Source organism: Hyla sarda, chromosome 5 (genome assembly GCF_029499605.1).
Source record: "Hyla sarda isolate aHylSar1 chromosome 5, aHylSar1.hap1, whole genome shotgun sequence".
NCBI lineage: Eukaryota > Metazoa > Chordata > Amphibia > Anura > Hylidae > Hyla > Hyla sarda.
In genome coordinates this window covers 90,025,714-90,038,010 of record NC_079193.1, presented here as the reverse complement: position 1 = coordinate 90,038,010, position 12,297 = coordinate 90,025,714, and the positions used below count along the sequence as shown (strand labels likewise).

The following is a 12,297-nucleotide window of genomic DNA, read 5'->3' as shown; positions in this document are numbered from 1 at the left end:
TGACGTACCGGGCTAAAGGAAGTAGGAAGCAGAGCACCGGGGCAATATATAGAGGTAAGTGAAAGTTTGTTTTGTCTTTTTTTGCAGCCCGGGCAGGACTGAATAGAAAAAGTCTGAGCCAGACATCTCCTTTAATCCTTCCAGTACTTATCAGCTGCTATATGCTCCACAGGAAGTTATTTTCCTTTTGAATTTCCTTTCTTTCTGACCACAGTGCTCTCTGCTGACACCTCTGTTCATCTTAGGAACTGTCTAGAGCAGGAGAGGCTTGCTATTGGGATTTTCTCCTACTCTGGACAGTTCCTAAAATGAACAGAGATACATAGAAACAGAGGTGTCAGCAGTGAGCACTGTGGTCAGACAGAAAGGAAATATAAAAAAAAAAAAAAAAAAAAAAAAACTTCTGGTGGAGCAAATAGCAGCTAATAAGTACTGGAAGGGTTAAGATTTTTTAATAGAAGTAATTTACAAATATGTTTTTAACTTTCTGGCACCAGTTGATTTAAAAAGAAAAAAAAAAATGTTTTCCAGTGGAGTACCCCTTTAAAGCAGCTATATCATGCTGAATAACTTATCCCCTATCCATATATCTCTATATTGGAGGGCCATTTGGCTATCTTCGGCTCTTCTGTAGAGAGAGATGGATATAGCCGCTGCTTGGTGAAGGGTTTTATGATGCGCCGCTTCCAGAGAGCTGGGGCCCCGTACAGGAGATCACAGGGGGTCCCAGCATATGTGTTGCAGCTGTTTTTCAAATACAGATGCATTCATATTTAAATCCCTCGCCATAGACTTCATATACTTTTTTATTTACAAAATGAATGAAAATAGCACATGCTGTTTTTTTTTTTTTTTTTTTTTTTTTTTTTTTAAATACACTTATATTTTTATAGAGAATAAGCCCATTGTAACATATCCCCAAAAAACACATGTAACAAGGAGATAAAATATAACTGGTCAGAAAATATCTTACTGAAAGAGTAGTAGATGCTTGGAACAAACTTCCAACAAATGCGGTTTCTAAATCCACAGTAACTGAAGGTAAGCCTGTCTAGGATAAACATGTGATATCCTAAGACACATGGACCAGGCGGATTTTTTCTGCTGACATTCTTTTATGTTTCTATATAGCAGTGTTTTTCCAAACAGTATGTCTCCAGCTGTTGCAAAACTACAGCTCTCAGCAAGCCCGGACAGCCTTTGGCTGTCCGGGCATGCTGGGAGTTGTAGTTTTGCAACAGCTGGTGACACGCAGTTTGGAAAACGCGGCGATATAGTATAGCTTGCCGAATTGTCGATATTAATCTTACTCTAGTTAATCTTGGATAAGTAGCTTTGTGATTTACAAACGCCTCTTGTTTTCCCAGGATGCCGTACAGGTGCTGTTAAAACATTCAGCTGATGTCAACGCTCGTGACAAAAACTGGCAGACCCCTTTGCATATAGCTGCAGCAAACAAAGCTGTGAAGTGTGCGGAAGCTCTGGTGCCTCTTCTTAGCAATGTTAATGTATCGGACAGGGCAGGGAGAACAGCGTTACACCATGCAGCCTTCAGCGGTCACGTTGAGGTACAGTAGCGAAGCGTTGCCATTCATCTTCAGTATGTATTCCAGCATACCCTGCAATCATTGTATTGTGTTGAGTGGTGTTGCTTTATCTGTAGCACTTAGTCTTCAGGCAGTTACTTTGTTAGGCTGCTGGGAGGCTGATACCTCTAAGCAGCAGTCATATTCATGCACAGCACTGTTCTTTAGAGACATCTGCTGTCCAATTTTAGAAGCACTGCTTGAATGTTCCCGTCTATTCAGTTCAGCCCTCTTTGTCAAATTGGCCTGCTAAGTTCCCCGTGGCACTGAATTGACTCCAAGAATTCTGCTTTTGTGTTTCCTTCTGAATCAACATTTTACCCTGTGTGCCAGTTAGTAATGATATATTAAGCTTACGCTTTTTATGAATTTTTATAAAGTACTTTTTTATTGTCGATGTATATAAATCTTTCATCTTATCGATTTGTACATTCATAAGTATGGATCACATTTTGCCCATATTATTCAAATTAGCATTAGTTCTCTAAATATAATTAAATCTTAAAACGGTCTCACAGCTAAGCAGTGAAGAGTTAAAATGGATGGATGGATGAATGGATGTGTATATATGCCATTACATTAAAACCCCTGGTTAGTAAAGTGACAAACATTGAATATGTTGTGACAATAAGCATATAAATAAATAGGGAAAACTGATGGGCACCACCTCAATAATAATTGGGTGCAATAGGCTGCACCTGAATGTAAACCCAGAAAAAGAGAGAAAGCTAGCAACCATATATAAATTTCACACCACAAATATTCAATAGGTTCCCAAAAATATATAAATCTTTGTCACAAAACAGATGAGTACACACAGTTAAAAACAATTAAAAACACACAATCCAAGAGCGAAGGAATATAATCCTACTACGCCCACCCTGCAGGGTGGGCGTAGTAGGATTATATTCCTCCGCTCTTGGATTGTGTGTTTTTAATTGTTTTTAACTGTGTGTACTCATCTGTCTGTTTTGTGACAAATAAAGATTTATATATTTTTGGGAACATATTGAATATTTGTGGTGTGAAATTTATATATGGTTGCTAGCTTTCTCTCTTTTTCTGGATAAGCATATAAATGACATAAGCTATTAGGATTTACAGTATGGGACGGGGTGAGCAGTCAGTTCTTTGTTACCATGTTGGTACCAGGCAAAAAAAGCAAGCTAAACCTTGAAATACACATACAACAAAGGCATAGAATACGTGGGCATATGCTTTATTAGAAAATGTCAGATATATAAAACCATCTCCTAAAAGCTATAAGGGAAGGCACCTATACCCACACACTGAGGAAACGTTCATGAGTGAGACTGATAAACAGTGGGCCCTCAGAACCGGCATTACAAGGATAACAAATCTGTCCAAAAATAGTCCTGGAAGGGACAATAGCCTGCAGGAAGAATCACCGCAGAAAGGACATTCCAGAAGAACATCAGAAAAGGCCGTACAACAAAACATATGAGGGAAATCAAGAAGTTAGTACCTGCCATGTGTACAGTCAGATAACATGCATATGTACCCCAACACGTATTTGGCTAGAGTGCTTCTTCAGGAGTGTGAAAAATAAGTAAGTGTAAGAAGGTCAGTGAGTTTGACACAGAGTAATGCAGTGTTTCTTAAACAGGGTTCCTCATGCTGGAGCAGAACTACAACTCCCAGCATGCCCAGACAGCCATTGGTTGTTTGGATATGCTGGGAGTTGTAGCTTTGCAATAGATGGAGGGAAACGCTGGTGTGATGGGGTAGGAGCTTGTCTAAAACAGTAGGTCTAGTGGCGGTGTTCCTGGTATGCTTTGGTTAGTTCTTACCAAAAGTAGTCCAAGGAAAGGCTACTGGTGAACCAGCGACAGGGTCATGAGTTCCTAAGGCTCATTGATGTATATGAGGAGCGAAGGCTAGTCTGAGTGGTCTGAGCATACAAAAGGAGTATTGTAACACACATTGCTAAAAAGGTTACTACAGGCTATGGAGAAAGGTGTGCGTACACACAATGCATCACAGCATGTTGTGTATGGACCTATGTAGCCACAGAGCGGTGGAGGAGCCATGCTGACTCCTGTCCACTGGGTTCTAAGAGTTGTTTTAGGCCTAATATCTGAGGTGAGTGAAACCACATAATCTAACAGATCAGTTGTCAGTAAGTTTAGTCTAGTCTAAATATTTCCACTTTTAATGTCCCCTAGTTGCCCTGAAAAGTCAATGATGACAGTCTGAAGTGTCCTATGACTGTTTCATCCTTTTCAGGCAACCGGACCATTTTGGAAGCGATACGAATTTGGCCAGACTAAATTTATAAAAGCGTATAGATGCATTGTTTCTTACAGTAGAATGAATGTGCATCAATTTATGGCAGGAACTTCTGAATAACTTTCTATTTCCTTACATTGCAGATGGTCAGTTTACTTTTATCACGAGGTGCCAACATTAATGCATTTGACAAGAAAGACAGACGGGCGATACATTGGGCAGCCTACATGGGTAAGATTATTTCATGCTGAATAATGTCAACAGTTTGTCAGTCTTGCAGGTTACTCCACTGTCTTGTATCTGGATGTGCTTTTCTGTTATGTTGTTGGCAGAATGCTGGTGAAGTAAAAGGACGTGATGTAATGTTGTGAAAAACTGATGTAATTCTGGTTCTCTAAAATGCTGAGAAATGTAAAAAAATAAACTAGCATTAAAAAGGTTATTTTTTTTCTAAGTTAAAATCTGCAGTTTAAAGGGGTATTCCAGGAAAAAAATACTTTAACTTTCTGGAGCCAGTTGATATAAAAAATAAACATCTCTGCTTGTCTCGGGAACTGCACAGAGTAGAAGAGGTTTCCTATGGGGATTTGCTTCTACTCTGGACAGTTCCCGAGACAGGCGTCATCAGAGAGCACTTAGACAGAAAAGAACAACTCAACTTCAGCAGCTCATAAGTACTGAAAGAATTAAGATTTTTTTAATTGAAGTAATATACAAATCTGTTCAACTTTCTGGAGCCAGTTGATATATAAAAAAAAGTTTTTTCCTGGATGACCCCTTTTAATGTCCAATTAATAATTAGATCCATATTGGGCCCCAACCAAAGAGTATCTAATGGAATGAGAACTAAATTCTTGCTATTGCCATTTCACGCCAATGGGCGTGATCCATTGGATTAATTTCTTTATTCAAGGTTCAAACACATGAATCATTTCTTTGGGCCGAGAGGACGTCCAACACAGGGAGTAGAGTTTAAAGCCATTTTACGTCAGACCCAGGGCTAAATAAATGCTGTGCCTGGCGTGAAACCGTTTTAAACCTATTCACTTTGATGTCCTCACGCCCCAAAGAAATGCTTTGAGCCTTCAATGAAGAAATGATTTAATGCATACCTCCGTAGTGAGTGCCTCCTGAATTCCTACATGTATGGATTATACTTTGGCTTTCATTTATTGATTTGAGCACCCGTATCCGTACTATGTTGTAGATACCATTGTCCACGCTGCTGCGTGATCGAGGACTGGAGATTGCAGCGTGTTGTGGGTTTGCTAATTGTGCTGATTGTTCACGTTCTCTCCTGACTTAATATAACAATAGGTTGTGTAAGGCCAGGTCCAGACACAGCAGTTGTGCAATGCATATTCCATACTAAAAATCCTTTAGCAGTTTACAGAACAATACAAGTAAATGGTGTTTTAAAAACGCTGCGTGCATGGAAATCCCAGTATGGTGCAGACTTTTGTATCTGTATCCTGCTTGTTCTGTTGCAGAAGTGCCTTGGATTTTCTTTGTGCCTTCAACCTCTTTAGAGAATATATTGGAACTATATACTTTTTTTGATTCAATTTAATCTGATAATATATCATTTTTTTTCCTGTCCCCTATTTCCTAGGTCATATTGAAGTTGTCAAATTACTTGTGACTCATGGAGCAGAAGTTATGTGCAGAGACAAGAAATCCTACACACCTCTGCATGCTGCAGCCTCCAGTGGGATGATCAGTGTTGTCAAGTATCTACTAGACTTGGGAGTAGATGTAAGTTTAAGCCAGTTGTTCTTTTTTTCAAAACAAATACAGTAATATATTCTAAAAAGTTTCAAGAATTTTTATTGTACAGCTTGTACTTGTGTTTCTGTAATGTTCTTGGTTTGTGTGTGGTAAAATATGTAGTTAGCAGATTTATTTATTTAAAAATTGTTGTAACTCATTATTAAGTGCTTAAATGGGCACTGTCAGATACAAAAACTTTTGATATGTTGTAAAGCATGTATAACCAATAGGTTTTGCAATTGCTTTCATTAGAAAATATTCAGTATTTCATACTGAAAAAGCCAGTCAAACAACTGCCCCCCCTGCCTGCTTGGACACATACTAGTCCTGCTGTGTCCATGCGTCATGGACACACTTCCTTGATTGACAGCTGTGAGCGCAGGGCTCACAGCTAGAGGAAAAATCCTCCCACTGTCGGCTTGTGTCCCGCTACTGTCAGTGAGGACAAGCTGGGAGTTGTAGTTTTGCTAATGCTAGGGGAGATGTGAGCAGACAACATACTGAGGGAGGGGCGGAGACCTTCAGTGAGGCCACACCCCCTCCCTTTGAGCTAAATTAAAAGTGTAATAAAAAAAAAAATAAAGGTGCTAGACACATAAAAATTAGATGTACATGGTCAGGATTAGGTACTAATGTTTTTGTTGTTGGATCTGACGGGTACGCTTTAAAGGGGCACTCCACTGCCCGAGGGTCCGGAACATTTAGTTCCAAATGCTGGGTATGGGCTGTGGGGGTCGTGACATCACACCACGCCCCCTCTATGCAAGTCTATGGGAGGGTGCATGACGTCGTCAAGCCCCCTCCTCTAGGCTTGCATTGAGGGGGTGTGATGTCACAAGGGGCGTGGCCATGATGTCATGACCCCCGCACCCAGTGTTCTGAACTAAACTTTCTGGACACTGGGGCAGTGGAGTACCCCTTTAATTCCCTCTTTTTTTTTCTCTCCCCTTAGATGAATGAATCAAATGCTTATGGAAACACACCTCTTCACGTGGCCTGCTACAATGGACAGGATGTGGTGGTGAATGAACTACTAGATTGTGGTGCTAATGTAAACCAAGTAAATGAGCGGGGGTTTTCTCCATTACATTTTGCTGCTGCATCAACACATGGGGCTTTGTGCCTGGAACTCTTGGTTTGCAATGGTGCAGATGTAAATATTAAGGTAAGAAAAGTTTTTTTTTCTCAATGTGTGTTGGTATCATGACAAGTACTAATAGGATTGATGGGTCTATTTACGTAGTCCTGTTGGAATATTACAAACATTTGACCATTCCTCTTGTGCAATGATCAGCTGATAACCTTTATCAAATTATGCCTAAAACTTAACTAAAACAAATTATGTCCTACTGAAAGATCATATTTATTCTTGCAGTTCTTGTTAAAACATTTTTTTGGGAAAATAGGTTTATTTTACATAATTTGTAGCCTTTCCCAGATATCAGCACAAACTAGACCAAAACGCGAAATACTTCCACACTGTACCCTGACCTGATTGAAATACATGCACCAGACCTATACTGGCATATGTCCATGCGTTGGCATAGCCTACCAAAAAGAAACATACTGTGAAATATACAACCTTTCTATCTTCCATACAGTTTTATTGAACATCCTAATCAACTTTATGCCATTATACTACAGCTGTGGACAGGTTCTATCCTCTTCTTTAATGGGAATCTGTCTCTATATATTACCCCACTTCTGTTTTTGCTATGCAGCCATTACAGATCAATTCGGTCTTGATACTAAGCGACATTCCCGAGCAGTCAGCCCACAAAGGGTCCATGCGCTGAAGGACTTATTAGTCCTCTACATCATATCACACTGAGCTCCGTTGTCCTCTGCATGGATTAGCCTACATTGAACAGACCCTTTGAAGGCTGGCTGTGGAGAAATGCCAGTGACTGCTTGGATTAAAATTACATGTTTGAAACCAACGTTTCATGTATTCAGCTAACAGCAGTTTGTTAATGTTAAGTGTGTATAATATGGGCAAAAAAAAAAAAAAACCTTGAGTGTATGTTTCAGGCAACCAAGCAAATTAAAGTTAATAAAAACCAAAACAATGGACAGATGACTGATCATTATATGATCATGTGTGGCTAGTTTGAATAATGACTCTAACAGCCAGTGTAGACTGAAATGGCTATAGCTGTGTCATTGAAAAGCTTATTGATTCTATCTGTATGGCCATCTTAAAGGGGTACTCCGCACCCCTAGACATCTTATCCCCCTATCCAAGGGATAGGGGATAAGATGTCAGATCGCTGGGGACCCCCGGGATCTCGGCAGCAGCACCCCGCCCCGTGTGACGTCACGACTCCGCCCCGTGTGACGTCACGACTCCGCCCCGTGTGACGTCACGACTCCGCCCCGTGTGACGTCACGACTCCGCCCCGTGTGACGTCACGACTCCGCCCCGTGTGACGTCACGACTCCGCCCCGTGTGACGTCACGACTCCGCCCCGTGTGACGTCACGACTCCGCCCCGTGTGACGTCACGACTCCGCCCCGTGTGACGTCACGACTCCGCCCCGTGTGACGCCACGACTCCGCCCCGTGTGACGCCACGACTCCGCCCCGTGTGACGCCACGACTCCGCCCCGTGTGACGTCACGACCCCGCCCCGTGTGACGTCACGACCCCGCCCCGTGTGACGTCACGACTCCGCCCCGTGTGACGTCACGACTCCGCCCCGTGTGACGTCACGACTCCGCCCCGTGTGACGTCACGACTCCGCCCCGTGTGACGTCACGACTCCGCCCCGTGTGACGTCACGACTCCGCCCCGTGTGACGTCACGACTCCGCCCCGTGTGACGTCACGACCCCGCCCCGTGTGACGTCACGACGTGCAAGTCTATGGGAGGTCGGTCATGCCCCCTCCCATAGTCTTGCATTGAGGGGGCAGGGCATGACGTCACACTCGTCCGCCATTGTGGTCAGGATCCGAAGCCTCCAGCGTTGCCGGTGTGAGGTGGAAGCCATACAGGTGGTTGCTGCAGCCGAGATCCCGGGGGTCCCCACCAGTGGGACCCCGGCGATCTGACATCTTATCCCCTATCCTTTGGATAGGGGATAAGATGTCTAGGGGTGCGGAGTACCCCTTTAACTCCTTATGAAAAGTAAGTAGTGACTCCATTTAGCCGTAACATTAAAGGGGTTCTCCGATGCTTACACATCTTTTTCCATATCCAAAGGGGATAGGGGATAAGATGCCTGATCGCGGGAGTCCCACCGCTGGGGACCCCCGGGATCATGCACGCGGCACCCCGTTTGTATTCAGTCCCCGGAGCGTGTTCGCTCCGGGACCGATTACAGGCGACCACCGGGCCGGCGACGTGTGACGTCACGCCTCCGCCCCCATGTGAAGTCACGCTCTACCCCTCAATGCAAGCCTACGGGAGGGGGCATGACAGCTATCACACCCCCTCCCGTAGGTTTGCATTGAGGGGCGGAGCGTAACGTCACACGGGGGCGGACGCGTGATGTCACACGCTGCCGGCCCGGTGGTCGCCCGTAATCAGACCCGGAGCGAACACGCTCCGGGGACTGAATACAAACGGGGTGCCACGTGCATGATCCCGGGGGTCCCCAGCGGCGGGACTCCCGTGATAAGGCATCTTATCCCCTATCCTTTGGATAGGGGATAAGATGTCTAAGCACCGGAGTACCCCTTTAAATCCACTGACAAGAAGTGAAAAACGGTAATATCACCTGTCAAGGGTTGTGATATATTAGGCAGGAAGTGATCAGTCAGTTCTTGAAGTTGTTGTGTTTGAAGCAGTAAAAATAGGCAAAGTTTAGGGATTTTTGGGATGCTTAGACCTCAAAGGGACTGCTTTCTGCTGATCGCAACCAGTTACCCACCTCACCCAGTGATTGGCTTAGTGGGCTCAGTTTAAAACATTTTTTCTGAGGCTGGTCCACTCCTTAAGTGTCACTGTCCTTAAAAACAAAACTATTTGATGCGTCATAGACATACAAAAAGTTTTGTCTGGTCAGGGTATGGGTGTTTAGACCCCCCCCCTACCCAGGACACAGTACTGCAGTGGCATGGGTGAGACATGCACTTTAGGACATTTGGGAGGAGCTCTGAAATCATTTTGGTTATTTGTTATATGGTGGTGCCTATTAGGGAAATATATTTGTGACATATCTACCTATCACTTTACACACTTTGGTGTGAATATGGCAGAGCATTCCCAGTTTGGGACTATTTTACATTACTATTGTGCTGTTAGTTAAAGGGGTATTCCAGGCAAAACCTTTTTTTTTATATATCAACTGGCTCCGGAAAGTTAAACAGATTTGTAAATTACAAACATTTGAGAGAGCATAGAAAATAAGCGGCACTCACCACAGACAGCTAGCGACAACTTCTTTATTTCTTAGGCGTGGAGTTAAAACATGCAGGTGCGGGGAGACAAGAACGCCGGGGAATCCGGCTGACTGGTCACAGCCGTATCGTGCTTCCGCACTTCGTCAGACCATCTCATCCACTGGGAGCTCACCAGGTAAATACCTGCCAGGCTCCACCCATGGGCGGTCATTTCTGTTACATATAAGTGCAAGTGCAAAAATACAAAAATGTAGAAAACGTATAAAAACATTTAAAAACAGAAACTTAGCCGAGATTCGTATTACTGCACCAAGGACAGGATTAAAGAAATATACTTAGATCAAGTTTATCGTTCAAGCCGAGGTCTCCTTGTGCGTTCGTGCGCATTATCCATCGGGCCTCGGCTTGAACTAGCAACTTGCTCCTGTCTGAACCATCTGTACTATCAATTCTTTCAATCCCAAATAATTTTAATGATTTTGGGTCCCCTGCATGCATATTAATTACATGATCGATCACTCTTGGTGATCCTTTCCTCGATTTAATCGAGTATAGGTGTTCCCGGGAACGCACAAGGAGACCTCGGCTTGAACGATAAACTTGATCTAAGTATATTTCTTTAATCCTGTCCTTGGTGCAGTAATACGAATCTCGGCTAAGTTTCTGTTTTTAAATGTTTTTATACGTTTTCTACATTTTTGTATTTTTGCACTTGCACTTATATGTAACAGAAATGACCGCCCATGGGTGGAGCCCGGCAGGTATTTACCTGGTGAGCTCCCAGTGGATGAGATGGTCTGACGAAGTGCGGAAGCACGATACGGCTGTGACCAGTCAGCCGGATTCCCCGGCGTCCTTGTCTCCCTGCACCTGCATGTTTTAACTGCACGCCTAAGAAATAAAGAAGTTGTCGCTAGTTGTCTGTGGTGAGTGCCGCTTATTTTCTATGCTCTCTCAAATGTTTGACTCATGACTCTGTCCTGGCTGAGCACCCCACAAGCAGCGACACACATACACACCTGTTCCACTAAGAGCGAATATCAGGCTGCACGGTTGGCTGTGCCGAACGCTGTTTCTCACTGCAAGCACAGATTTGTAAATTACTTCTATTAAAAAATCTTTATCCTTCCAATAGTTATTAGCTTCTGAAGTTTTCTGTCTAACTGCTCGATGATGTCATGTCCCGGGAGCTGTGCATGATGGGAAAAAATCCCCATAGGAGCTGCACAGCTCCTGGGACGTGAGTCATCAGAAAGCAGTTAGACAGAAAACAGCAACTCAACTTCAGAAGCTAATAACTATTGGAAGGATTAAGATTTTTTAATAGAAATAATTTACAAATCTGTTTAACTTTCCGGAGCCAGTTGAGATATATATATAAGTTTTGGCCTGGAATACCCCTTTAATACAACCGGGGTTATCGCTTACGAGTGTGCTGTACTAGTTTGTCTTGTCTGTAACTGTGTGAACATCTTGTATTGATTGTGTATATTTTTAATATAATAAAAGATAATTTTTAATAGAAGATATAACAACTTGTTTGGTCTTTAGTGTATGAGTTTAGGGATTTGTGGGACGCTTAAACGTCATAGGAACTGCTTTCTGCCCGTTGCTGATCGCAACCAATTACCCAATTCACCCAGTGACTGGCTTAGGCTCAGTTTAAAACATTTTTTCTGAGGCTGGAACACTCCTATAAAGTGTCACTGTTCTTAAATATTTTTTATTTCTTTTTTGATGGGTCATAGAGACCTATAAAAAGTTTTGTCTGGTCAGTGGTTTGGGTGCTTAGACAGATTGCTAGTATGAGCAGAAATAAGTGCTCAGCTGAGTGATTTCTCTTCCCATCTCTCTCATTGGTGCAGGAGACTGTCTCATAGACTTTCTATAGAACCAATATGTGGCAGTGATGAGACAGACAGGGAGAGCAGCGCTCGGTGGGGTTCTCGGCATCCAGACCCTAACTAATCAAAACTGATGACGCGTGTGTCTGACATGTCAAAAGTACTCTATGTATTTAGTGGAGATGGGATAAAAGAGGAGTGATTGTTTTTTGGTTAAACTCTGGGAAAGTAATGTGGAAATTAATATTTTTCCCTGTGGAATTTGGTTTGTACTATACTTAGTAGTTAGATCTAAGACTCTCTTGAACTTTTATATGCTACTTATTGTATTCTTCAGTAAAACCAGAATATTTAGGATTCTTTTTCAGCCATTATGTATGTTAAAAGGCAAATTATGAACAGTTTTTCTTTTTTGACTTGTCATGTATAGTGGTTATGTTCTACTTGGGTTTTTTGATTCTGAGATGTGCTGCTCTGTCCTGTAGAGTTCACAGCCCCAGTTGT

At 42.8% G+C, this 12,297-nt stretch overlaps 1 protein-coding gene across 3 annotated transcripts in view; it reads left to right on the top strand.

The window, feature by feature from the left end:
* The window catches only part of ANKRD28 (ankyrin repeat domain 28), a 156,945-nt gene that overhangs the window by 86,320 nt on the left and 58,328 nt on the right, over positions 1 to 12,297 (top strand). For all 3 annotated transcript variants that reach the window (XM_056519915.1, XM_056519913.1, XM_056519916.1), the window contains exons 5-8: positions 1,368 to 1,568; positions 3,980 to 4,067; positions 5,449 to 5,591; positions 6,559 to 6,771. In XM_056519915.1, the coding sequence (XP_056375890.1) occupies positions 1,368 to 1,568; positions 3,980 to 4,067; positions 5,449 to 5,591; positions 6,559 to 6,771 (645 nt within the window). The remainder of the gene's footprint in view (positions 1 to 1,367; positions 1,569 to 3,979; positions 4,068 to 5,448; positions 5,592 to 6,558; positions 6,772 to 12,297) is intronic.